We start from the raw sequence: 25,996 nt of genomic DNA, 5'->3' as shown, positions 1-25,996 counted from the left end.
TTTTATGCGTCAAAAGGAATTTTACTGAAAGGATCCATGGGGGGATGATGGATAAATTCCGGGAGGGTGCCAGTGTGGAGTTTGGGTGAGGTGACAGCTGAGCATGGCCGTGGCCTTCTCTGCTGGAACACCTGGACCTTGGGCCCCCCCCATCCCACCCTGAAATCACCATAGCCAGGACTGAAGGCACCCAGAGACACACCTCCTGCCTCTAAAAAACCCAACCCACCCTTCCAGGGGCAGGGCCAGCTGGGTATGTAAACAGGATCTTGGGGAGTCCCATGGCCCCCTCAGTGCTGCTTCTCATGGTGGGCTGGGGGGCCAGGAAGCGGGCGTAGGAAGAAGGCAGGGCTCCACAGGCAGCGGTAGGCCAGCAAGTGGGGCCCCAGAGCATACAGGAGGTTGCACACGAAGAAGCTGGCCCAGGCATCCTCAGGCACACGGTAGGTGAAGGGCGTGCGCAGGTGCATGGAAGCAGCCATGTGTGAGAACTGTGCCTGGTGGCCAAAAAGGGAGGATGGATGTCACAGACCAGGAGAGAGCAAGTCCCAGCATCACCAGCATCCCACCCTGCGGAGCTCAAAATGTCCCCATCCCTATCTCGCTGGCTCTGCTGACCTACCTGTCTCCCCTTTTCAATCCATCTGTCTCTAAATATCCCTGTCCCCACATGTCCTGTCTATCCTCATCCATCTATCTGTAAGCCTCTCCCCAGCTGCCTAACCAGAACGATCTTCACTCTGTCTGCTGGACCCTGCACCCTATTTCTCTGCCCTGAGTCCAGCTCCTCCTCCTGGTCTTCCCCACCCCAGGCAGCCTTGACACAAATCCTCTCAATTCTACCCCTAATCGATAAAATAATAATATATCTAATGGATGTTCCCCTGGTCCCACTGCCCTGGCCAGGGCCCAGCCTTTATCACTTCCCATCAGAAACCCAGAAACATGCCCCCAGCTCTGACTGGGCCCTCCACTGCTCAAACACCTTCTACAGCTCCCCATTGTTCTCAGCACAAGCCCCCAAGCCCAGGGTTCAAAGCCCTTAGCATCTAGCTGTCAATTTATCTTGTCTCTGCCTTTACCCACGTTATGGGTCTCTAAATCACTGTCCCCCTCTGTGCATTTCCTTATGCTGTTCCCATTCCTGGAATGCCCTTCCCTGCCTGAAGAACTCATACCCATACTTCAAAGCCTATGCCCCCGGGGGTGTGTGTGATGAATTGGGAGATTGGGATTGACATATATACACTAATATGTATAAAATGGATAACTAATAAGAACCTGCTGTATAAAAAAATAAATAAAATAAAATTCAAAAATTCAAAAAAAAAAAAGTAATATCTTTCCAGAGCTCAAAAAAAAAAAAAAAAAGAAAAGAAACATTTATTTGGAAAAAAAAGAAATGGAAAATTACAAAAAGAGTAAGTGGAAAAACTACTGAAAATGGTTTGGCAAGGTGGGTTAGACAGTGTACATTTTGTGGTTTGGCAGGATCACATCTTCTTGAGCAAAGACTCAGCATGAGGGCTGGGGTCATCTTTATTGACACAAACTACAACCTAGTTCAGGTGGAAGTCAAATTGAAGTTTGGTCAACTCTCTTAGCACAGTGTTAACCAAGCCCTTTTTTCTGTATAGGGGTTTAGAGTTCAGAAACCTCATGAAGCCCAAAACATTCCTTCATGTAAATTTTCTTTGCTTCAGAAATTCTCAACAGTCCTAACTGGCTTGCTACCTAAAACTATGCAAAAAGTAAAATCTATGTTTAAAAGGAGTAAAGATATTTTCTACACAAAGCCTTGAATATGCTTGAATTACTATTCTCCCTTAATAATAACCCTTTATAATTAGATAGTAATACACAAAATAAAAACAGAGAGTAGGGTGATAGCTGGGGCTCAGCAAGATCAGTCCAGTCCTTCTGGTTTACAATGTTAGAAGATTTCCCTTCTCCTGAAATAAGGTTTCCAATTTCTTGAACTTGTCAAGTCAGATACTTCCAAATTCTTTAATACCTTGGATACTGAGTATCATTGAGTATCATAAGGAGAAATATATAATTTTCAGATTCTTCCTTCACATCACATAGAAAAATAAATTACAGATGGAATAAAGAGCCAAATATTGTGTGTAAGAATTTTTAAAGCCTATGCATGAGAAAGCTTTTGAAATAGCAAAAATATCTCCAAAGCTTGACTTTAAATATTGGTAGTCAGAGCCTTCGGACTCAGAACACAGCTTCCAAAGCAAAATATAGAGAAGAAAGAAACCAAGTTAAGAGTAGTTCTTCTGCCTTTAAAGAGCTGGATGGAAATGAGACATTCTTAGCAATTTTGATAGATGGCTGAGATTTTTACAGCACTCTTCTGTACAACAAAATTATTTTTGACAGTCATCGTTAATGAAACAACTAATAATAATAACAATGATAATAATATCCAGAAGAGAAACAGACAAGTATTTTCTTTTATTGTACTTTGAATATACAATCATGCCGCAACAAAGTAAAAAATAAATAGTAAAGTACAATAGAGAAAAAAAAAAAAAAGCCTATGCCCCCTTTTCTAAGAACTCTGCCCCCTCTGGAATCCCTCTCAGACTCTCTACCTCCCTCTATTCAGTTCTAACCTCATGGGTTTGGGGTGTCTGTGTCTGGCTCTTTCTCCCCCACACTAGGGAATCCTGGGGTACTGAGCTAGGGGTGGAGCCTGTCAGGGGCCGAGTATCACCCTGCTCAGGGTGAGCACAAGAGCAATTAATGAGCAGGCAGAAACTTTCTTCCCTATGCACTGGCCCACCCCACCCCGTTCCACCCCACCTCACCTGGCCAATGGCTCCAGCAAATACCAAGGTCCAGTCAGGCAGCCAGGAGCAGCCAGGAAAGATGAGGGCATAGATGGCCAGGCCATAGAAGGGCAGCACGTAGAACATATTCACCAGCATCTGGGGGGCACACAGCTGATGGATTGAGCAGCTGCCCCAGTTGGGTCTCCTGATACCCCTCAGGTGGTGGCCCCAAGGAGAATCTGGCCAGCCTCAGACCCCACCCAAGACTGGGGCTCTCTGCACATCCTACCCTGTGCAAATTGCTTCTTTATTTCCCTTGGGTTTCACCACCCATCCCACTCCCGCACACTGAGCCCACCCACCTTACTCCAGAAGTAGCATGTGACCCTGGCCTGGCCAATCAGAACACCCCAGCCCCCTGGCCATAAAAATCAGCTATGAGCATGTGATTTAAACTTGGCCAATCAGAGCCTGCCTAAGACTTATACTTAAGCTGAGGAATTAAGGGCTCACACTCCTCTGTGGTGGCTAAGTAGAAAGAATGGAAGCCTAGAGCTACCCAAGGCTGTCTCTGCCATACCACAACGGCACTACCTGGGAGTGGAGCACATGCAAAGAAAACACAGTCTAGAGACAGAGCTATCCTTGAGTTCCTGGATCCAGCCATACCTGAAGAGAATATCTGTACTTTTTTGGTAGGACAATAAATTCCATTTGTGCTTCCACCAGTTTGACTTGTGTTTTTGACACCTGCTTCAAAGGGGCCCAGCAGATCCCTAACCACGGCAGGATTGTGGCGCTCTCCTCCCATCTGCCCTCTCACCTGCACCTTCGGATAGGCCACGGGGTCCCGCAGGTATGGCTCATACTGATAGATGTAGACAAAGCAGGCATCCATGGGGCAGTCAAGCACCACCTGGGGCCCACAGACAAACCAACAGCCTCAAACATCCCTCCCAGAGGAAGCCTTCCCCGGCCTCCCAGGAGGGGCCCATACCCCTTGCTCTGGCCTGCCCCAGCTTTGGTTCTCTCCTCTGGCTGAGAATCCACAGATATTTGAGCTGGAGAGAAGGCTACAGGGAATGGGGCTTTGTGATGGAACACTCAGGTTAGACTCGATGAACTTCCCTGGATGATCAGATGGGAGAGCAGTGGCCTTTTTGCACTGGATAATGAAGATAAAGGAGGGAGGGATGGGCTGGGGACGGGGAGTTGGAGGCAGGTGGGCTGGCCAGTGCAGACTCACCAGGCCCCGAAAGAAGGTGAAGAACGCAGCAAAGATGAGGTAGATGATGAGGGCCAGGTCAACTGGGCGCTGCAGAAGGCCCTTTCTTTGCTCCTCCTCCACCTGCCCCATGAGAAACAGCATGAGAAGTCTGGTATCCAACAGGCACTCAATGAAGGCTCATCCCTTCTTCCCTAATGACCAAGGAGATCTTTCCAAGGGGATAATGTCTTTGACCAGAAGCAACTCAAATGGGGGACATTCAGGCATTTGGCACAAGGCCTATCTGGGGGCAAGGGACTCACCATGTTGGGAGTGCAGCAGCTTGGTGCCTGGGTCTGGTTGAAGACCCTCAAGCCAGCCCAGCAGGGGACCAGCAAGTAGGGGATGGTGAGGAAAAAGGAAGGCCTGATCTCTGAGTTGTATTTGCCTGCCATGGTAGGAGAGACAGGGTGTCATGCAGCGAGGATCTCCCAGGCCCGGCCGGATCCTTTAGCTGGGCCATGTCAGAGCCCCTGGCTGGAAGTTGTGATTCACAAATGCCATCCTAGCTCAGTCCTAACACGTCTGACTCCCCAGTGCCCATAAGATGATGTCCATGCTCCTCAGCCTGGCCTGCCTCAATTTACCTTCTGGACACGGCTCGTACACTTCAGCTATTCTTAGCTCCCCCTAGAAACACCCTGGATATTCCTCTTGCACAACCATCCCCACATCCCTGGTTGCCTTCTCTGCTCCGCCTCCTAAGACCTACCTACAAAGGTTTCACTCTGCCCTCTGGATCCACCTTAAAATTCCCTTCTGGTGTCAAGAGCATTCTGGGCCAAGTCCCTGGGGTCAGGAACCGCTAGCTGGGGAGGAAATGGAATGCGCTTCCGCACCTCCAAGAGGAAAATGGGGGAGTGGTGGGGAAAGGCTGCTGGCTTAGGCTCTGAATGGAGAGGCATGTGGTGGGGAGGAGGGTGCCCTCTGCAGACATTGGAGAGGGTATGGAGGATCCACTGGGAACTTCCAGACACAGGGCAGTGACCCAGCCCAGGGAGACAGGATTCCTCAGAGCCAAGTCCTTACCAAGGATGTTTCCTGGGAGGAACACCAGGATGCTCATGACGAAGGATCCCAGCCAGTAGAGTCCAAGGTTCCGGTACCTCTTCCTGGGCAGGGGATGGAGGGGTGACCAGTAGATCCCTGTCCCCCAGTCTCAGAGCCCCCGACAGGGTCCAGAGACCAATCCGGGATCCCCAGCTCTGGATCCCTTCAGTGTCACCCAGGACAGAAGGGACAACAGGAAGTTGAATGAGGGAATGAACAGTCAAATCCTCTGTCCAAGGACAGTAGTGTCTGCCCAGGCACAGGGTGGTAGAGAAGAGAACCGACCATCACTGACACCTGTGATATTCCCTGGATCCTTCTCCTGGCCACTCCTGTCTAGAGCCCTAGAGAGGCTTCCTGATATCCCCTACAGATACTTCTGGCTTCATCCTGACCTGGGACCTCCCACCTAAGGACTCGACCTCCTTCCCAGGGTCCAGGTGCCACCCTGCCCACCCCACGCACCTTTTACGGATGGCACCAGCCATGGCCAGGTAGAGGAGGTAGTGAACAATGCCATCCCAGTAGCAGATGAAGACCCCGTGTGCCGTGCGCAGGTACGGCTCACCCTGCAGGGGCAGGTGCAGGGCTCAGACGGGCAGTAGGGCTGCGGGCATCCCAGACCGCTCCCTTACATACCTCCTTGGTGTAGAACGCCATGAAGCTCCCCATGTAGCCATCTTCCTGGAGAGCGATAAGGAGGTCCACCACGGAGGTGAAGGAGAAGACTGCGAACACTACGGGGAGAGTAGGCGGGGCATGGGCACGGTGTGGGCGGGGCACAGACCGGGTGTGGGCGGGGCTTGAGACTGCAGGTCGGTGACCGGCCACCCAGTTTCCGGGCAAAGCCTCTGCACAAACCTGCTCCCAGGCCCCACCCCGCAAGTCACATGACCCACAGCCCGCCTCAGAGGGAGGCACAGTCCCTGCCTTTAGGGGTCCCCAGGCTGATGGGAAAGGCACTGTCCCTGCACTCAGGAGTCCCAATCAGAAGGGGGAGTTCCCTTGAGGTTCCCCAGTCAGTAGGGGCTCTCCAGTCTCTAAGGTTCTCCAGTCTGATGAAGGCCCTTCAAGGGCTGCCAGTCTGATGGAGGAGGCCCTTGCCCAGACAGTTCTCTTCCCTAAGACCCTCCCACCAACTCACCAGCATAGAGTGGGTCATAGTAGATGTCACTTCGGGACAAGCTGTATATAGCCAAGAAGAGCAGACCCAGGATCAGGGCGCTCATCCACACCACCCCCAGGGGGCTGTGGAGAGGAAAACCAAGTCAGGGAGGCCAGGCCCATTCTGAGGTCCTGCCCCACCCTAGGGCAAGAGTAGACTCCAGGAAGCTCCAGGTGAGAAGGTTGAAGCATCTGTCCGTCCAGGAAAGCCATTCCCTGAAACTCCCCTTTCCTAGCACCAGGCTCTCGCCCCAGCTGTTTCCCTCTTCTGGAAACTCCTTCCAAAAGTCTTCTTTCCACTTGGCAAACTCCTACTCATCCTTCATGGCCCAGCTACATTGCTCCTCCTCCAGGGAAGCCCTCCCTGACTCCTCAGAAAGGATCATTGCCTGACTTGGGCCAGGCACAGAGAGAGCATCTGTCAACACTTCTGACTATATGATTTATCCAGTCACTTGCTGATGTGTGTGACAGTTTGCTTGCTCTGTCATTCAACAGCTCCAAGACCCTCTGTGGCCAGTCCCAGTGCCCACACCTGCCAGAGGGTCTCTAGTGCTCAGCTCTGTACACCTCATGGTCTGAAGCTCCTGACTCCTCAGGTAAAGTCCAAATATTTCCATCAACTCCACCCCACCCCTGCCCTGATCTGTTCCCATCAACCTGATAAGGCAGGTCAACCAGCTGCAGAGATAATAGAAGCCAGGTCTCTGGGCAGCCTCCAACTCTTGGCAAACCAAGGCCAAGGGTGGGAGGGTGGGAGACATATCCAAGGTCACACATTCCCCCCCACACTCTCTCCAGGCCCCGACCTTCTCCTGAACCCCTCTAACTCCTAGGATCCCCATTCCCAGCCCCATCTAACCAACATGACAATTATAGCAATCACATGAGACCACACCAGCATCTTGGCACACAATTTGTAATCCCTAACTGTAACTATGGGATGAGCTCTAGAATTATGTTCATTACACAGTGAAGAAACTGAGGGTCCTGGGGCAACCTGGCTCACTCAGGGTCCAGGGGGATGGAGCCAGTAATTTGTACCCAAGGAGCCAACTCCACAGTCAAGACTCCCTCTACCCCATGTCTTGGGTTGTGCTGGGTTTGGGAGTGTGAGGGGCTTGTGGTTGCCTGGTACCCAGTAGCTGGATACACAGGGTTGAGGCCTAGAGTTAGGAGATAGGGACAGGAGAGGTCGAGGTATGTAGGGGAAACTGAGGCTAGGGACAGGGTGGGCCAGCCCTAAAGAGAAGAAAAGTCCCAGGCCTGAGACAGGCAATGGAGGGACAGTCTGGTAGGGGTGGCGCAGCAGAGCGTGTGTGTGGCAAGAGCCGGGTCACTGGGGCATTATCTGGGGCAATACTTTGACCCTTGGGGACTCTGGAGCCTGTGCTGGGCACATGCCTGGGAAAACACCAGAAACCCTCCAAAACCCTGCCTTGTTAGGGGCCCTGCTTCTCAAAGTCCCTCCTCCCCAGGCCCCAAACGTCCCAGGAGCGACCCCAGCTCCAGCACACAGCTCCGGGCCTGCTGGAAGGCGATTTCCGGTTGGAGGTGGGGGGGGTTCTTCTTACCCAGCCCCTGTCCTCGCGGGCCGGAGCGGCGCGGGGCCGCTGGGCTCGTGGGAGCCCGCGCATCCTCCATCCCGCCCCCTCCACACCCCAGCCCAGCCCCGCAGCCCCCGAGGAGGCCGCCCCGGCCCCTCCCCGCACGCACTACGAGAGCGCCGAGACGTGGTTGAGCGCGTAGGACAACGGGAGAGCGCCCAGCGACAGAACTGCGACCTTGCCCGCCAGCGGCGGGATGTCCATAGCGGCGGTGCCGGGACCCCGGCTTGGTTTCTGCGCGGCGGTGGCTCTGGGCGCGGAGTTGCCAGGGACCCAGCCCGGCTCGGCCCCGCCTTGCGCAAAGGTCGCCCCCGCGCTGTGACTGCCCTTCGAGCTCCCGCTGTGACTGCCCTGCGAGGCCCCTCCCTCTCGCAGTGGCCCCTCCCCGCCTTGATAGCCTTGCCGGACTCTGCGCTGTCCCCAGTGGCAGTCCCCGTCGCCCAACCGGTTTCCCTCTCTACTAATGCTAGAACACGATGCCTCACGATGCTTCCGCTTCTGCGTCCTGGAGGCCACTTCAGTCTAAGGGAATTCGTTCCCCGGGCCTCGTTCTGCACTTCTTTCTTCACCCTAAGGCACAGGCATCCTAGCCTCAACCTCGACCCCAAAGGGGGACCCTTTCAACTCTTCACATTCCGCAGACCTCCCTCCAGCCCAGGATCAAGTGGGCATTGTATGTGCGCACTGACAGAGGAACCTCATCCGCTTGGGTGCAGAGTTCCCTTTAAGTGCCCTTGGATTTGCGTTTTCATGCGGTGGCCACAGACAAATTTAAACATGTGTCCAGGTGTGAAGTTTTAACTGGTCCCGGGGGCCAACTCAAGGCAGACGGTCAGGGCCCAGGGTTGGGGACACCTTGAAGGACTCCGTGATTCTCTGCTGTGTTCCTTCCGTGTAGCCTGAACCCCTGCTCATGTGGGCGAGGTCCAAAGGGTGGCTGAGATGATAACGCGGGGATGGAGTCAGTTTGGTGAGGAGTTTGGTAATGGTGCTCCTGGCAGGAAGAAATAGCTCAGGCTTGGGGATGAGCAGCAGAAAGGAGGCACTGAAGGCTGGGGTTGGTGGTGGGGTCATGGAGCAAGGTGGGGTGGGCTTGGGAGCGTTCTGAACAGCCTGGAGGAGGCTGGGCTCCATTCGGGGTCATATGCAAGGGGGCAGGGCTGGACCAGGGAGGGGGTTGCAGGGTGGAGAATTAGGAGGCAGCTTTGTGTCAACCCCTCCAGCGAGCCTCGGATTCTTGCCCACGTGGTACTTGTGGGTGCAAGAAACAGGGTGAGCGGTGCCCACCTGTTTCCTGCCCTAGGGGGCCCAGTTTTTTTTTTTCTGGCTGTGCCATGTGGCTTGCGGGATCTTAGTTCCTCGACCAGGGATTGAACCAGGGCCACAGCACTGGACCACCAGGGAATCCCCTGGGGGAAAATTCTAACCCTCACATCCCCGCAACTCCCACCCGGGCCCAGCCAGGGCCCCTTCTCCATGGGGCAGTTGGGTCCCATCTCTGAGCCTGGGTGACAAGATGATCTGGCCACTGACCTGAGAGCCTCCTTCCCCAGGTGCCTGTTGCTCATGCGTGAAGCTCAGGTTTCTCTGGGCTGATCTGAATCTCCAGCCTCATTTCTTGATTTTTCTCAATTCTTGTGGTGCCAATACCCTACATGCCTCTCTCCTACCTGCAAGATGGACCCTCTCATATTTCCTCACCCCTTAAAGCAGGCCCCAATGTCCCCTCCTCCAGGGAGGTTTCCCTGCCACTCCAGCCCCACTCCTCCCCCTGGAGGGCCAGCGGTATCTGGTGCAGCTCTGTCTACGGGGCTGGCCTTGCACCCTGTATCTGGCAGATTCCTGCACACCCACACAGCATTTGGAAGCCTCCTCTTCCAACTGTCCCCCTGGCTGGGGCTGAAGTCCATGGTCTGAGTCTGGCGAGCCTTCTGGTCACTGAGAATTAAATTGAGGGGTGACCTTGACTTAGGTGTTTGGGACCGAGGCCCAGGGTCCCCATCACTGGAACCTCTGGCTGCCCAGACCTATACCCTTGTGCTCAGGACTCTGGTCCCCCAGGGCAGGCTCCACCTCACCCCCTTGCCCTACCCTGGGTACAGCGTCCATGGTGGGGAAACAGGGTAGTACATGCCACGCCAGCCAGGGGTTTGCTGCTGAGACTTCCAGACCCTGAACTCCCTCACTGAGACACTCCCCAGGCCACCTCCACCATAGGTCCCACTTCCTCTTTATGGCATTTATCAGTCTCAGATTGTGTTAGGGGTTAATGGCCACAGCCCCAGCAGACCGTGGGTGCCCAGGGGCAAATCCCATGCATGTGACTCACAGTCAGTGCTGTTTGCTGACTGTGTGAACTGCAGGCTGGCCCAGGAGCCTGAGGCCAGCTTGAGTCCTCAGACCCCATGAGCTCACAGGGGTTGAGCAGGACCTACTGGGTATGTGTATGTGGCAGGGGGATGAGAGGTAGGGGCTCCTCAGTTTGCCAGGCCCTGATACTCCAAGCATGGCTCACAGATTTCCGAGACCCTGCCCAAGCTGCTCACTCAGCAGCTGCAGTTGCACAAGATCCCCAGTGTGTGGTTTCTGCACAAGTGTGAGGCACAGGCTCTGGAGATGTGGCAAGCTCTCCTTGGTCTGGGCTACCCAATAGCCTCCCCTCCTCCAGGAGGCGTGTGATGTCTTAGTACAGTGTATCCGTCCATGAAGCTGTCCCCCAAAGGCACGAGCCCTAGGGACTCGTGTGTCCACTATACCTGTAGGACCCAGGGCAGCTAGGGTAGCTTGGGCTGCAGCCATCGCTAGCGAGGTTTGTTGTGCGTGTGTGTGTGTGGGGCCCTGTCAATGCCACGTGTCAAGAGAGGTTGAGGGGCACAGGTGTGCCCTGGGTCCACCTGCCTTGTGGGTCTGAGGGAGGAATGGGCCCTGCCTGGAGACCCCTCCCCAGCCTCCTTCTGCAGTGCAGGGCTAGGCTACGAGGGGAGTCCCTGATGCCCCTGGCCCAGGTGCAGCCAGGTCTTGGCCAGCTGGCCGACCCTCCCCTCTCCAAAGCTCCTCCCCTCAACTCCAACCCAGGCCGATGGGGGACCCCATAAGCAGACAGAAGGTCCAGGTGGTCTTCCAGGATTCCTTGGCGCTGCGCAGCCTTCAGAGCAGCGTCCTGCCCCCACCGGTCCAGCCTGGCCCTGCTAAGGAACAGGAGGGCTTTCTGGTGATGGCAAGACCAGGCTGCCACGGCAGGCAAGCACTGGGATTTTAATACACAGCACGACACTCGCAACAATGGGAAGGGCAGGCAGAAAAGCAGGCCGGAACATTCCACAGTCCAGGAATGGTCGGTCTTTTGGAAAGTACATTTGTGCATTTTTCCAGAATACTCAGTAGTAAGGCCGTCTGGGGTTGTTCTGTGGGAAGCAAGAAAGATAAAAGGGGAGGTGGTTATGCTGTGCTAAAGGGAGCTAGCAGTTCCTCCCGTCTAGAACCTAGCGGGGGCAGCTAGCTCACATCCTCTAGAAGGGAGGGCAGGCTTTGGGGAGGCGAGGCAGGCTCGAACAAGGTGGAGAGGTGGGGTGGGTCTGCTGGAGAGCCTAGCTGGACTGCGGAAGGAGGGACACTTCTGTGACCAGCACCACCACCCGCCTACAGCGGAGGAACTGTGGCGGCCCGGCCACAAGCAATATAGGGGGATAGGGACACACGCACCAGGGGGTTGGGCCGGAAGCGGTAGGCCAGCATCATCCTCTTGCGGAAGGCCTCGTACTCGTCATCTTCCTTGGAGAGCTCGGCTGGCCGGTCAATGCCAAAGCCAGCACCATCTACCGTGGTGGTCCCCCTGCATTGGGGCAACGGGTGGTGTGAGCCGGGGAGCAGGCTGGTGCCAGCAAGAGGCGGGGTGAGGGACCTGAGCTTGGGGCAGGGAGGCCTCACCCGCCCTGGCTGGGCTCAGCAGCAGCACCCCAATGCAGCTCAATGTGGGGGCTATGCTGGGCTGGGTGACATCTGTCTGGGACACTCCTGGCACTGTGGGAAGATGGAGAGCCCAAGACGGCCCAGCCACCAGAGTCCATATCCCTGACTCCCAGCACAGTGACAGGGCTGGACCCAGGCCCTGGGCCTATGTCTCCGTGTGGGACTTTTCCTCTCCCCCCTCCCCACTGGCATTGGAGGCCACACTCACTTATTGACTGGGTTCTTGATGCCCTGGCCTTCTGAGCCCAGGCCATCGCCCTCCTTCCAGCCCATCTTCATCAGCATCTGGTAGCCGATGTTCTCTATTGTCAGCTTGAACTCCTTGTACTCTGAGTAGTCAGGTTCACGGCCCTCCTGCAGGGGGAGGAGGTAGCCGTCATCCACCAGGGCTGCAGCCATCCCTAGTCCCAGCTCTGGCCTGAAACCCCACCCCCCACATGGCCTCATTGGCCGCTGGGACCACCTGCCCACCTGCCTCCCCACCACTAGGTCAGACTCCTCGAGAAGAGATCAAGCTGCCCCTTCTCAGAGGCCCCAGGGCCAGAAGCAGTACTGAGCTCCCTGGTGGCCAAGTCAAAGAAGGCAAGGTGACAGGTCACACAGGCCTTGTCCACCATGAGAAAGACTAATGGTTCATCAGTGAAGAAAAATCCCATGTTCCAAGAGCCATTTGTTACACAGAGTGCTAAAAAGAGTGCTGTGGTCACATGAGGTGACCATCTCATTGGTGAGATTATGTGGTACAAAGCAGTTTTACAAAAACCCTCAAAAGACTACGTGGAATGTTCTATGTCAGCCCTCTCCTCTTGAGCATGAGGGCAGCATGGGAAGAACAACTTCACTCTGGAGAGCCCAACACATGGGGGTGTCTGCCTGAGAAATGCTTTGCCTGTAAACTGCATTTAATTGGCTCCACTGGAAGCAGAATTTCCCTAAAGCCCCAGGAAATGTTTCTAAAGCGGCAGCCAAGATGCTATTTTCTAATTCCCTACGCAGATGGCACCTGTCATAAGCAGGTGCCACCCGTGGCAAGAGGGCCCTACTCCTCCTGTGAGCGAGGGGGCCCCTGAGGCCACCACAGATGCCTGCCACATGAGGAGGCTGCAGGAGGGGCTGGGACACTGTGCAGGCCGCCTGCTACACAGGCTCACAGCCGGGGCTGGTGCCTGGGGCCCCTCCCAGCCTACCTTCAGGGCCTTGAAGGTCTCCATGAACTTCTCCAGCTCATCGGGTGGCAGGAAGTCTCCGATGAAGTGTTTGCCCCGGCCCATCTTCGTCAGCTGCTCCGCCCATTCTGCCCAGAGATGGGTTAAAGGTGAGAGGAGGAAGGAGGGTGTGGCAGCCCCACAGCAGAAGTGTGAGTCTCGGGGGGAGTCTGGGGCCGTGGGGAACGAGGCAGCTGGTTGAGACCTCGAGCCCTGCTCTCCCACGCAGCCCTTGTGTTCCGTGTTCAAACGCCAGTGAACACTCAGAGGACCATCCTTTTACCACTGAAGAAACAGGCACAAAGAGGCCAAGTCTCTTGCCCAAGGCCTTACAGGCTGGATAGGTGGCTTAAGACCCCAATGTGGTGTCTCCAGGCACTTCCTGGGCCGGTGAGTGGGCTTCCTGAGCCCACAGCACCCTGAAGAAAAGGGCACCCCCCCACCCCACCCCTGTGACTCGCTCCTCGGCCCACCCCGAGTCTTGTCCATCTCCATGCGCCGCAGCTGGTGCTCCCAGGTGCCCAGCTCGCTGTCCACCTCCTCGTCACTGTCGTAGCCATGCTGGTGCTGCTGCAGTGCCTTCTCCCACAGCAGCTGCATGTCCTGCATCGCTCGCTTGTGCTGCATGATCATGTCGTACATCTGCTGCATCTGTGGGCGGCACACGCCAGTGAGCAAGGCCGTGCACCGTACGTGCAGGAAGCTAGCCCCCTCGCCTCCCCTGTGCATGTTGGGCACCCCTTTTCCCCCCTCCCTGGAGCAGGCACAAGAGCAGGGCTCAGAGCAAGTGTTCAGGAAGGCACTGAGTCCTGTGTCAGGACATGCCCTGGGTCCCCTGAATCTCTACTTTGAGCAGGGAGGACCCCTCTCTGTTTCACCCAGAGCCCGGCCTGGAATCTGGAATATCCTGGGCACCATCACTGTGGACCAAATGAGGGCAACGTGGGCTCCTGACCACTGGGAGGGTCGAGGGTGATGTGATGGGGCCGCCAGCCTGGAGGAGGTGGCCCAGGTAAGCTGTCCCAGCTGTCCATATCCTGGCCACAGAGCTCCCTGCTGAGCCAGCCCTCACTCCCAAACTGCCCAACACCAACTGAACAGCTGTCACATTGTTCAGGGCACCCAGTGCCAGACAGGCTTATCCTGTACTGAGTGCTGCAGGGAACGGTAAGGAAAACTTAAATGGAGACTCTCCAGTCAGGACCAGCCCACGAGCGCAGTGGGAAGTAGCTGTGGAGCATCAGCTGAGAAGGCTGCCCAGGCAGCATGAGAAGGCCTGGGCTCTGGGCCCAACTGTGGGCTTGGGAGGGCCCTCAGGGGGTGGCTTGCCATTGATGGGGGACCCACCTGCCCAAGAGCCTCTCCCCTGACTGTGGGATTCACCTGGCACAGGGAGGCTCAGAAAGAATACACCGTGACCACTGCACCACAGGGCAGGGTGGGAGACGATACTCCACCAGCCCCTTGGAGCCTGCCTGCCCTGCCCCCCAGGGCCTTACCTCCTGCTGCTCCTTCAGCTGCTTCTTCTGGGCGTCCGAAAGCTCTGTGACACCCACCAGACCCACGGGCTTCCCCTTCTCGTAGCCTAGACCCTTGAGGTCCTGAACTAGAAACAAGACACAGGCTGGTCAGCAACAGACACGTGGGCTTAGCCATGCATCTGTGTCCCAGGCAGAGTCCATGTGTTGACGACACCTGAGGCACTTGGCCCATGTGGCAGGACACTGAAGTCGGAACAGTTAGCATGCATGTCACTTGATGACCTCGGGGGGCTTTGCTCCGCTCTATCGTGTGTACTCAGTTCCATCCCCAAATGACTGCTCCAGGCAGGCTCTATGACTCCACACTACAAATGCTGACACCAAAACTCAAGAGGTCTGGGGCCTCACTCAAGGTCACACAGCTAATGGGTGACAAGGCAGGGAATCTGCAAAGCCAGAGATGCTTGCACACAGGCTCTTGGAAGTAAGCCCTACGGTGAACAGATACCTTATGTAGACACACAGGTTTGGAGTCTGGCATAAGACTCAGCTGCGTGGTTCTGTTAGCTCCTTCTGGGGAAGCAGCCAACCATCTTTAAAGCAACTGACATTTAAGCTGGCATCACCTTTGGAGCTTGGCTGGAGCCTGCAACGCTAACTCACATCAAGATGCTGCAATGGCCCCATCTGGGTGGTGGAAACAACCACCCCTCAGGTGGTGGCTTCCTGGGGAAGAAGCCAGGCAGAAAGGGGTGCAGAGGCCCCTCTGGGAGGATGGAAAGAGCCAGGTCTTCCCAGCTCAACAGGACCAGGTCGTTGGCTGCAAGAACCACCCGCAGGTGCTCCTGGGCCCTAAGATTGCACACCAATCCCTCCTCGGTCTATGGGGGCTCTGAAAGATGTTGGAGAGCGCCATGGAGAGAGCAAGGGAGCCAAGGTCTGAGCAGCCTGCTGTGTGCCTGGATCACACCCACAGTCCCTTTCCTCCTTGGGCGACTTCACCAGTGAGCAGGCAGGTGGGGGCTGCCCACGCTCCCCTGGGGACAATGTGGGCCAGTGGGGCTTGAATCTGAACCTGAGACTTCAGAGCCTGTACTTGTCCCCTAGAATATGAAGGACCTGGGAGCTGGGGCTGGACCTTGCGGACACGATCTCAGAGGTGGGGTGTGCATGCGTCAGAAGAGCCCTCACATCTGAGCACCCTCCTTTACAGTGGGCACCAGGTTTGGCACTTGAGCAGCAATCCGACCCTAGGCACCCTCAACCCTGGGTAGAGGTGCTATCTAGAGCCCCAGGGAGTACAACACTTTTCAGTCAGTAGCTTTTCTCTTTGGCCAAGGGAGGCATTCAGCCAGAGACCACTCTCAGAGCTGGGTGGGCAGGGCCAACAGGCCAGGCCAGCCCTGTGACCTGGGTGAGACGCCTTCCCCCTCAGCCCATCCTTGTGTGGCAAATGTGGGTTTTGGCGCCAGGGCATATATGACTCTTCTTTGTGCCTGTGTGTCCAGCTCCAGTGAAGTCAGGGGTGAGGGAGGTTGAGAGGGTTCTGCCCATGGTGCAGGCTGCGTGGTGAGGGAGTCAGACAGACGGCATGAGACGGCCAATTATCAGTCACCAACATCATCTGCAAAATGTGATGACAACAGACCCCCAACCTTATGGGTTTGTGGTAGAAAATGAGGCCACACGTTGGCTGTCCCTGAAACTGCTGTCAAGGAGGGAGAAGCTGGAGATCACTGTGCAAAACTGACTGTATCAATTATTGTTCTTATCACTGTGCATTTCCTGAGCTTTCTATGACAAAACTGAATCCAAGTACTTTAAAGCTTAAGGGAGAAAACAGGACTATCTATATGTTGTCTAGAAGAGACTTACTTTAGATACAAAGACACAAATAGGTTGAAAGTCAAAGGAAGGAAAAAGAAATTTCAAGCAAATAGTAACCAAGACAGAGCTACACTAGCCATACTAGTATCAGACAAAATATACTTTAAATCAAAAAAGGTTATGAGAGACAAAGAAGGATGTTATATATTTACAAAGATTTGATACAGAAAGAAGATATGACCATTAAATATATATACAGACTTAAAAACAGAGCCCCAAGATAAATGAAGCAAAAATTGACAAAACTGAAGGGAGAAATAAACAGTTCCATAGTAATTGTTAGAGATTTCAGTACCTATTTTAAATAATGGACAGAACATCTAAACAGAAAATCAATAAGGATATAGAGGACTGAACAACACTATAAACCAACCAGACCTAATAGATATCTATAGAATATGCAATCCAACACCACCAGAATACACTGTATTCTCAAGTACACATGGAACATTCTCCAGGATAGATCATTTGTTAGGCTACAAAACAAATTTTAATAAATTTTAAAAGACAAATCATACCAGGTATCTTTTCTGATCACAATGGAATAAAGCCAGAAATCAGTAATAGAAGGAAAACTGGAAAATTCACAAACGTGGAAATTAAACACACTCCTAAACAACATATGGGTCAAAGAAGAAATCACAAGAGATCAGAAAATGCTTAGAGATGAATGAACACAAAAGCACAACACACACCAAAACTTATGGGGTGTAGCAAAAGCAGTGCCAAGAGGGAAATGTATAGCTGTAGATGCTCATGTTAAAAAAGAAGACCGGGCTTCCCTGGTAGTGCAGTGGTTAAGAATCCGCCTGCCAATGCAGGGGACACGGGTTCAAGCCCTGGTCTGGGAAGACCCCACATGCTGCAGAGCAACTAAGCCTGTGCACCACAACTACTGAGCCTGTGCTCTAGAGCCTGTGTGCCACAACTACTGAGGCCGTGTGCCACAACTACTGAAGTCCGCGTGCCTAGAGCCCGAGGTCCGGAACAAGAGAAGCCACCACAATGAGAAGCCCGTGCACCGCAACAAAGAGTAGCCCCAGCTTGCTGCAACTAAAGAAAGCCCGCGTGCAGCAACAAAGACCCAATGCAGCCATAAATAAATAAATAAAGATAGATAGATAAATAAATAAAGACCTCTGATCAATACCTAACTGTACATCTTAAGGAACCAGAAAAAGAAGAGCAAACTAATTCCAGAGCTAGCAGAATGAAGGAAATAAAGATTAGAATGGAGATAAAAGAAACAGGAAATACAAAATACAGAGAAAAATCAATGAAATCAAAAGTTGGTTTCTTGAAAAGACCAACGAAATGGACAAATCTTTAGTTAGACTGCCTAAGAAAAAAAGAGAAAAGACTCAACTATTAAAACAACAGGGGGATACAGCAGTCCACTTTACCTGCAGGGGATACATTCCAAGATCCCCCCAGTAGATGCCTGAAACCACACATAGTACTGAACCCCATGTACACTATATATACATACGTATGACAAAGTTTAATTTATAAATTAGGCATAGTAAGAAATTAATGACAATAGCTAACAATAAAATAGAACAGCTATAACAATATACTATAATAAAAATTATGTGAATGTGGTTTTTCTCTCCCTCTCAAAATATCTTATCACAAATGTAATGCCTTTTCCGTTTTAACTAAGTACTTAGCACACACTGTGGCCATAACTTTCGCAGTTTGAGGTATGACAGCAAAACTAGCACAAACTTCTTTTTCCTTCTTCACAATTTCATGGATAGATGATTTGTTCTTACCGTAGATCTTGGAGACCTCAGCTTAAGTCAAGAACTTTTACCCTTTCACTTAAAGGAAATACTTGACGGCTTCTCTTTGGCATGTCTAAATTGCCAGCATCACTACTCTGTGCTGTGAGGCCATTATTAAGTAAAATAGTAATATATGGGTTATTTGAACATAAGCACTGCAATACCATGACAGTCAATCTGATAACCGAGTGACTACTGGTGACTAATGGATGGGATATGCTGGACAAAGGGATGATTCACATCCCAGGCAGGGTGGAGCGGACAGCACAAGATTTTATCACAATACTCAGAATGGCACAAACTGGATCACATAGAATGGCACAAACTACCAAAACTAACTCAAGAAGTAACAGAAAACTTGAATAGACCTATAACAAGTAAGGGGACTGAATCAATAATCAACTCTTCCGCCCCACCCCCCCAAAGAAAAGCACAGAACCAGATAAATTCACTGGTAAATTCTACCCAAGATTTAAAAGAAGAGTTAACACCAATTCTTCTCAAATTCTTCCAAAAAGTTAAAGTAGGACACACTTCCTAACTCATTCTATGAGGTCAGCATTATCCTGATACCAAAAGCAGACAAAGACAATATAAGAAAACTACAGACCAATAATCCTTATGAGTATAAATGCAGACAGAAATTTGCAACAAAATAGTAGCAAACCAAATCCATCAGCATGTAAATAATTAGTAAACTAATTATTTACTACAACAGAGGGGGATTTATTCCAGGAATGAAAGGGTGGTTTCATCATACAAAAATCAATCAGTGTAATACTCCACATTAATAGAATGAAGGGAAAAACCCACATGATCATTTCAATTGATGTAGAAAAAGCACTTGACAAAATCTAACACTCTTTCATGATAAAAACACTCAATAAACTAGGAACAGAAGGGAACTTCTTCAACATGACAAAGGCCATCTATTAAACACATAAAACAACATCATACTCAATGGTGAAAGAACAAAAAGCTTTCTCCCTAAGATCAGGAACAAGGCAGGAATGCCTGCTTTCACCACTCCTGTTCAGCACAGTACTGCAAATCCTAGCCAGAGCAATTAGGCAAGAAAAAGAAGTAAGAGGCATCCAAATTGGAAAGGAAGAAGTAAAACTATCCTTATCTGCAGATGACATGATCTTATGTGTAGAAAACCCTAAAGACTGTTACCCTAATAAATGAATTTAGCAAAAATAAAAAATACATAATCAACACACAAAAAATCAGTTGTATTTCTTATACTAACAACAAATGATCCAAAAAGGAAATTAAAAAAAACAAATCCATTTGCAACAGCATCGTAAAGAGTAAATCACTTAGGAATAAACTTAACAGAGGTACAAGACTTGTACAACAGAAAGACAAAACACATTGAAAGAAATTAAAGAAAACCTAAGTAAATGGAAAGCTATCCCATGTTCTCAGATTGGAAGACTTAAATGTTGTTAACATGTCAATACCTCTCAAAGCAATCTACTGGTTAATACAATCCCTAACAAATCCCAACAATGTTTTCTGCAGAAATGGAATAGCCCATCTGAAAATTCATACAAAAATTCAAAGGACCTCGAATTGCCAAAGCGTGAAAAAGAGGAACAAAGTTGGAAGACTGACACTCCCGATTTCAAAATTTCCCACAGAGCTACAGTAATCAAAACAGTGTGCTACTGGCATAAGGATAGATATATAAACCAGTGTAATAGAGCAGAGAGCCCCAAAATAAACTTCTACATCTATGGGATTTCTGACAAGGGTGTCAAGAGACCATTCAATGGAGAAAAAACAATAGTCTCTTCAACAAATGGTGCTGGGAAAAAAAAACAAAAAACGGTGCTGGGAAAATTGCATCTCCACATGCAAAGAAATGAAGTTGGACCCTTCATAACCTTATAACATATATAAAAATTAATTCAATTTAAGAGCTAAAACTATAAAACTCTTAGAAGAAAACATAGGGGCATATCTTCAAAACTTTGGATGTGGCTATGGTTTCCTAAGACCAAAATCATAGGCAACAAAAGAAAAAATAAATTGCACTTCATTAAAATTTAAAACTTCTGTGTATCAAAGGACATTAAGAGGATGAAAATACAGCCCATAAAACTAGAGAAAATTTTTGCAAATCATGTATCTGAATGGGGGTTAATATCTAAAACATATGAAGAACTCCTACAACTCAATAACAAAAAGACAAACAACCCAATTAAGAAATGGGCAAATGACTAAAATAGACATTTCTCCAACTAAACTATACACTGACCAATAACACATGAAAAGATGCTCAACACCATTAGTCATTAGGGAAATACAAATCAAAACTACACTGTGGGGGCTTCCCTGGTGGCGCAGTGGTTGAGAATCTGCCTGCTAATGCAGGGGACATGGGTTCGAGCCCTGGTTTGGGAAGATCTCACATGCCGCGGAGCAGCTAGGCCCGTGAGCCACAACTACTGAGCCTGCGCGTCTGGAGCCTGTGCTCCGCAACAAGAGAGGCCACGATAGTGACAGGCCCGCGCACCGCGATGAAGAGTGGCCCCCACTTGCCGCAACTAGAGAAAGCCCTTGCACAGAAACAAAGACCCAACACAGCCAAAAATAAATAAATAAATAAAATTAAAAAAAAAAAAAACTACACTGTGATTTCACTTTACACTTATTAGAATAGTTATATAATAAGGCGAGAATGAGAAGAAACTGGAACCCTTGTGCACTGCTGATGGGAATGTAAAATGGTGCAGCTGCTGCAGAACACAGTTTGGCAATTCCTCAATAAGTTAAACAGAATTACTGTAAGACCCAGTGATTCCACTCCTAGGTATATACAAAAAAGAATCAAAATCAGGGATCCGAATAGTACTTGTAGGCCAATGTTCACAGCAGCACTACTGACAATCGCCAAAAAGTGAAAATAACCCAAGCTTCTAAACAACTGATGAATGGATAAACAAAATGTTGTCTATCCGTACACTGGAATTCTATTCAGCTGTGGAAATAAATGAAATTCTGACATGTGCTTCAACACAGATGAACCTTGAAAACATTACGCTCAGTGAAAGATGCCAGACCCTCCCCAACAGGCTGAGGGAGGGGGTCGGCCCACCTGACAGAGGCGAGGGAGAAGCATCCACGTCCCTCTGCACCAGCTCGGCAGGTGGGAGCTCCACCTTGTCCTCTTCAGGACCCCACCGGCTCTTTCGCTTCCTCTTCATGTTGGCTGTGGTGGCCGGCTTCCCTGGGGCAGCTGAAGATGGGTTGACGTTGGGCAAGGGGGCAGATGAGGTAGGGCAGGCAGTGGCGGTGGGCATGGACCCCAACGGGGTCTCAGGAGGAGATCTGCGCTTCAGTCCGAGGTCAGGTGCCGTGGGGGTGCCCGTGGGACCAGCCTTGGCTTTCCGGAACTCCTCCAGCTTCTGGCGGTAGTACTTGTACCCTTGGCTGTTGGGTTCATACAGAAAGCTGAAAAAGAGAGTGGGGGGCACACCATCATTGGGCCTCAGCCCCCTACCCCTGATTCAGGGCAGAAGAAGCTTGGGCCTTGTGTAGGCACACTGGGGTCAGCTAGGTCACTTCAGGGTCATGTCAAGATGGGGGTCTCTATCGTGACCCCTGCCCTGCCAGGCCTCAGTGGCTGCTGGTGCTGGTGGCCCAAACTTGAGGAACAGTGTGACATGCCCACAGCTTGTCATGATGCTGTTCCTGTGAGCTGAGGGCCACTCCAAGCCCCTACCCCATCTTTATTGGATGCCCGTCACAATATCATTGATCCCCTGCTTCGAAAGAAAAGGTGCGGGCTCTCTCAGACCTTCCCCAGGCTCTGCCAGGCTTCTTCCCCTGCTGTCCTAGATGAGTGCACCGGTGCCTACAAACCAAGAAATCCTGAGTTGCGAGAGACACCTGGTGCCAAAAAGGGCAGGATTTGTCCCAAACCTGACAGCTGGGCATATTTGTGCTCCTTTCTGATGCATCCTTGAGAGGCATCAACAGTGAACAGAGACAAAACAAAGACACTAAACATCGGAACAGACAGGGAGCTCACTAACAGCCTTGCTGGTAGCTGTTGGTCCCCAAGTGCAGGGCAGGAGGTGCTGGGTTCAGAGCCGGCAGAGGCTGCAGCTCCTTCTGCACCTGCCCAGCATCTCTCAGACTATGCATGTACTGAGCCAACAGTCCTACTTCTAGAGTCCACACCAGAGGGAAGAGTCACAGCCCAGTTCCACATACCAAAACCTGTGCACAGCAGAGATTACAAAGCCCTTGACAAGAAGGGGCTAGACTTGCACTCATGAACCTGGAAAGACAGTCACGGCACAATGCTGTACTACAAAAGCAAAATGCAGGCTCGAGGATGCTGTAAATTCCTTTTGTATAAAAGGAAGTTAGCAGAAAATAAATCCACATACTATTTCTACATGTCTATGTCAGAGATGGGAGAGGGATGGGAGGACTCCCAACCCCGCTAACATCCTAGGGTGGGATGGAGGGATGGGGAGACTGTGTCATCTTCTTTGTATTCCTGGGTCATGGTACAAGCATGCACACCCTTCAGAAAACCCAGTGTGGAACATTTGCAAAAGTTAAAAAAAACAAAGATCAACAAAATCGCTAAGCCTCTAGCCAAGCTAAGAAAAAAAGAGAGAGGACACAAATTACTAACAACAGAAAAGAAAGAGGGGCCATCACTACAGATCCCACGGACATTAAAATTACTACAGATTACTATGAACAACTCTATGCCCACAAATTTGATAACCCAGATGAAATGGGCCAATTCTTTGAAAGGTACAATCTGCCAAAACTCACACAAGAAGAACTAGACAATCTGAACAGGCCTATTTTTATTAAAGAAATTGAATCAGTAACTAATAACCTTCCAAAAGTTCACTGGTGAATTTCACCAAACATTTAGGGAAGAAATTAAACCAATTCTGTACAATCCCTTTCAGAGGACAGAAGCAGAGAGAATACTTCCTAACTTACTCAGTTACCCTCATACCAAAACCAGACAAAAACATTACAAGAAAAGAAAACTATAGACCAACATCTCTCATGAACACAGATGTAAAAACCCTCAACAAAATATTAGCAAACCTAATCCACTAATGTATAAAAAGAATAGACACCACAACCAAGTGGGATTCATTCTAGGCAGGCAAGACTGGTTCAACATTTGAAAATCAAGTAATGTGGGCTTCCCTGGTGGTGCAGTGGTTAAGAATCCGCCTGCCAATGCAGGGAACACGGGTTCGACCCCTGGTCCGGGAAGATCCCACATGCCGCGGAGCAATTAAGCCCGTACGCCACAACTACTGAGCCTGCACTCTAGAGCCCGCGAGCCACAACTACTGAAGCCCATGTGCCACAACTACTGAAGCTCGCATGCCTAGAGCCCATGCTCCACAACAAGAGCAGCCACTGCAATGAGAAGCCCGCGAACTGCAACAAAGAGTAGCTAGCCCTGCTCGCCGCAACTAAAGAAAGCCCGTGTGCAGCAGCAAAGATCCTATGCAGCCAAAAACTAAACAGATGAATAAAATAAAATAAATTAAAAAAAAGAAAAGAAAATCAAGTAATGTAATCCATTACGTCAACAGGCTAAAAAAGAAAAATCACATGATCGTATCAATCGCTGTGGAAAAAGCATTTAATAAAATCTAATACCCATTCATGAGAAAAACTCTCAGTAAACTAGGAGTACAGGGGAACTTCCTCCACTTGATAAAGAATATCTACAAAGAATCTACAGCTAACATCATACTTAATGATGAGAAACCTCAAGCTTTTCCACTAACAACAGAAACAAGCCAAGAATACCCCACCTCCCCAATGCTTTTCATCATCATTCTGGAAGTTCTAGCTAATGAAATAAGATGAGAAAAGGAAGTAGAAGATATACTGAGAAGGAAGAAATATAACATGATCGTCTACATAGAAAAAACAGATGAAGGAATTCCCTGGTGGTCCAGTGGTTAGGACTCTGCACTCTTACTGCTGAGGGCCCAGGTTCAATCCCTGATTGGGGAACTAAGATCCTGCAAGCCATGCGGTGCGACAAAAGATAAAAATAAAAAACACAGATGAAAGAATAGACCAAAAAACCCTGGAACTTAATAAGCTATTATAGCAAGGTTGCAGGATACAAGGTTAAAATACAGAAGTCAATCACTCTCCTATATACCAGCAATGAACAAGTGGAACTTGAAACTAAAAACACAATACCATTTACATTAGCATTCCCCCATATGAAATACTTAGGTAAAGTGTAACAAAATATGTACAAGATCTATATGAGGAAAACTAAAAAAACTCTGATGAATGAATTCAAAGAAGAACTAAATAAATGAATCATGTTCACAGATAGGAAGACACAATGTTGTCAAGACGTCAGTTATTCCCAACTTGATTTCTAGATTCAACGCAATTCCAGTCAAAATCATTTTTTCTGTGGATATTGACAAACTCATTCTAGAGCTTATATAAAGAGACAAACAACCCACAATAGCCAACACAATACTGAAGAAGAACAAAGGTGGAGGACTGACACTACCTGACTTCGGGACTTACTGTAAAGCTACAGTAATCAAGGCAGTGGGGTATTAGTGAAAGAATGGACAAAGAGGTCAACAGAACAGAATAAAGAGCCCAGAAACAGATCCACATACATATGGTCTGTTCTTTGACAAAGGAGCAAAGACAGTCTTTTCAACAAATGGTGCTGAAACTGGACATTCACATGCAAAAAAAAAAAAAAAAAAAAAAAAAAAAAACAGCAAAGAATCTAGAAACAGACCTCATAACCTTCACAAAAATTAACTAAAAATGTATCACTGACCTAAACATAAAACATAAAACTATAAAACATAGGAGAATACCTACGTAACCTTGGGTATGGCAATAACTTTTTAGATACAACACCAAAGGCATGATCCATGAAAGCAACTGATAAGCTGGACTTCATTAAAATGAAAAACTTCTGCTCTGCAAAGGACAATGTCAAGAGAATGAGAAGAAAAAGCCACAGACTGGGAGAAATATTTGCAAAAGACACATCTGATAAAGACTGGTATCCAAAATATACAAAGGGGACTTCCCTGGTGGTGCAGTGGTTAAGAATCCGCCTGCCAATGCAGGGGACACGGGTTTGATCCCTGGTCCGGGAAGATCCCACATGCTGCGGAGCAACTAAGCCCGTGCGTCACAACTACTGAGCCCATGCACTGCAACTACTGAAGCCCGCATGCTTAGAGCCCATGCCCCGCAGCAAGAGAAGCCACTGCAATGAGAAGCCCACATACCGCAACGAAGAGTAGCCCCCGCTCACCGCAACTAGAGAAAGCCCACGCACAGCAATGAAGACCCAACACAGCTAGAAAAAAACAAACACAAAAAACAAAAAACCCCAAAATATACAAAGAACTCTTAACACCCAACAATAAAAAAACAAGCCAATTAAAAAATGGGCCAATGACCTTAACACACACCTCACCAAAGATTTACAGATGGCAAATAAGCATTATGAAAATATATACTTCCCATCATGTCATCAGGAAAATGCAAATCAAAACAATGAATATCACTATACATCTATAAGAACGGCCAAAATCCAGAACACTGACAACATCAAATGTTGATATGGAGCTACTGAAACTCTCATTCATTGCTGCGGGGAATGCAAATGGTACAAGCCATTCTGGAAGACAGTTGTTTCTTACAAAACTAAATATACCATACAATTCAGCAATCACACTTCTTGGTAGAAAAGAGTTGAAAATTTATGTCCACACAAAAAC

The 25,996-nt window shown here is 50.0% G+C and overlaps 2 protein-coding genes and 1 non-coding gene across 3 annotated transcripts in view; 1 reads left to right on the top strand and 2 right to left on the bottom strand.

Moving 5' to 3' along the window:
* Nucleotides 1-8,215, bottom strand: TM6SF2 (transmembrane 6 superfamily member 2). Its single transcript, XM_059919724.1, has 10 exons — nt 7,984-8,215; nt 6,248-6,351; nt 5,743-5,840; nt 5,569-5,672; nt 5,083-5,165; nt 4,317-4,441; nt 4,033-4,134; nt 3,610-3,702; nt 2,823-2,942; nt 1-497 (listed from the first exon to the last, which is right to left on the bottom strand). The coding sequence occupies exons 1-10, from the start codon at nt 8,076-8,078 to the stop codon at nt 291-293; spliced, it is 1,131 nt and encodes a 376-aa protein (XP_059775707.1). The 5' UTR covers nt 8,079-8,215; the 3' UTR covers nt 1-290.
* Nucleotides 8,216-11,079: 2,864 nt separating this feature from the next.
* Nucleotides 11,080-25,996, bottom strand: part of SUGP1 (SURP and G-patch domain containing 1) — a 29,296-nt gene continuing 14,379 nt past the window's right edge. Inside the window, 7 exon segments of the mRNA XM_059918030.1 lie at nt 11,080-11,278; nt 11,577-11,706; nt 12,052-12,197; nt 13,031-13,137; nt 13,522-13,699; nt 14,548-14,654; nt 21,310-21,665. Of these exon segments, the coding sequence (XP_059774013.1) occupies nt 11,252-11,278; nt 11,577-11,706; nt 12,052-12,197; nt 13,031-13,137; nt 13,522-13,699; nt 14,548-14,654; nt 21,310-21,665 (1,051 nt within the window). The 3' untranslated portion in view covers nt 11,080-11,251.
* TRNAK-CUU (transfer RNA lysine (anticodon CUU)) lies at nt 24,158-24,230 on the top strand. The gene has a single exon. It is a non-coding gene; the product is annotated as a tRNA-Lys (tRNA).

Source organism: Balaenoptera ricei, chromosome 3 (genome assembly GCF_028023285.1).
Source record: "Balaenoptera ricei isolate mBalRic1 chromosome 3, mBalRic1.hap2, whole genome shotgun sequence".
Classification (NCBI taxonomy): domain Eukaryota; kingdom Metazoa; phylum Chordata; class Mammalia; order Artiodactyla; family Balaenopteridae; genus Balaenoptera; species Balaenoptera ricei.
Note: the sequence above shows the minus strand (reverse complement) of the source record. Positions and strands in the feature narration are given on the sequence as shown.

Excerpts from the sequence above, each read along its gene's own strand:
- TM6SF2 (XM_059919724.1), bottom strand. The coding sequence starts at position 8,078 with ATGGACATCCCGCCGCTGGCGGGCAAGGTCGCAGTTCTGTCGCTGGGC. Across the intron at positions 5,166-5,568 it reads GCTGGTGCCATCCGTAAAAG|GAAGAGGTACCGGAACCTTG; the intron begins GTGCGTGGGGTG and ends TCCCCTGCCCAG. Across the intron at positions 4,135-4,316 it reads GCTGCTGCACTCCCAACATG|GTGGAGGAGGAGCAAAGAAA; the intron begins GTGAGTCCCTTG and ends CTCATGGGGCAG.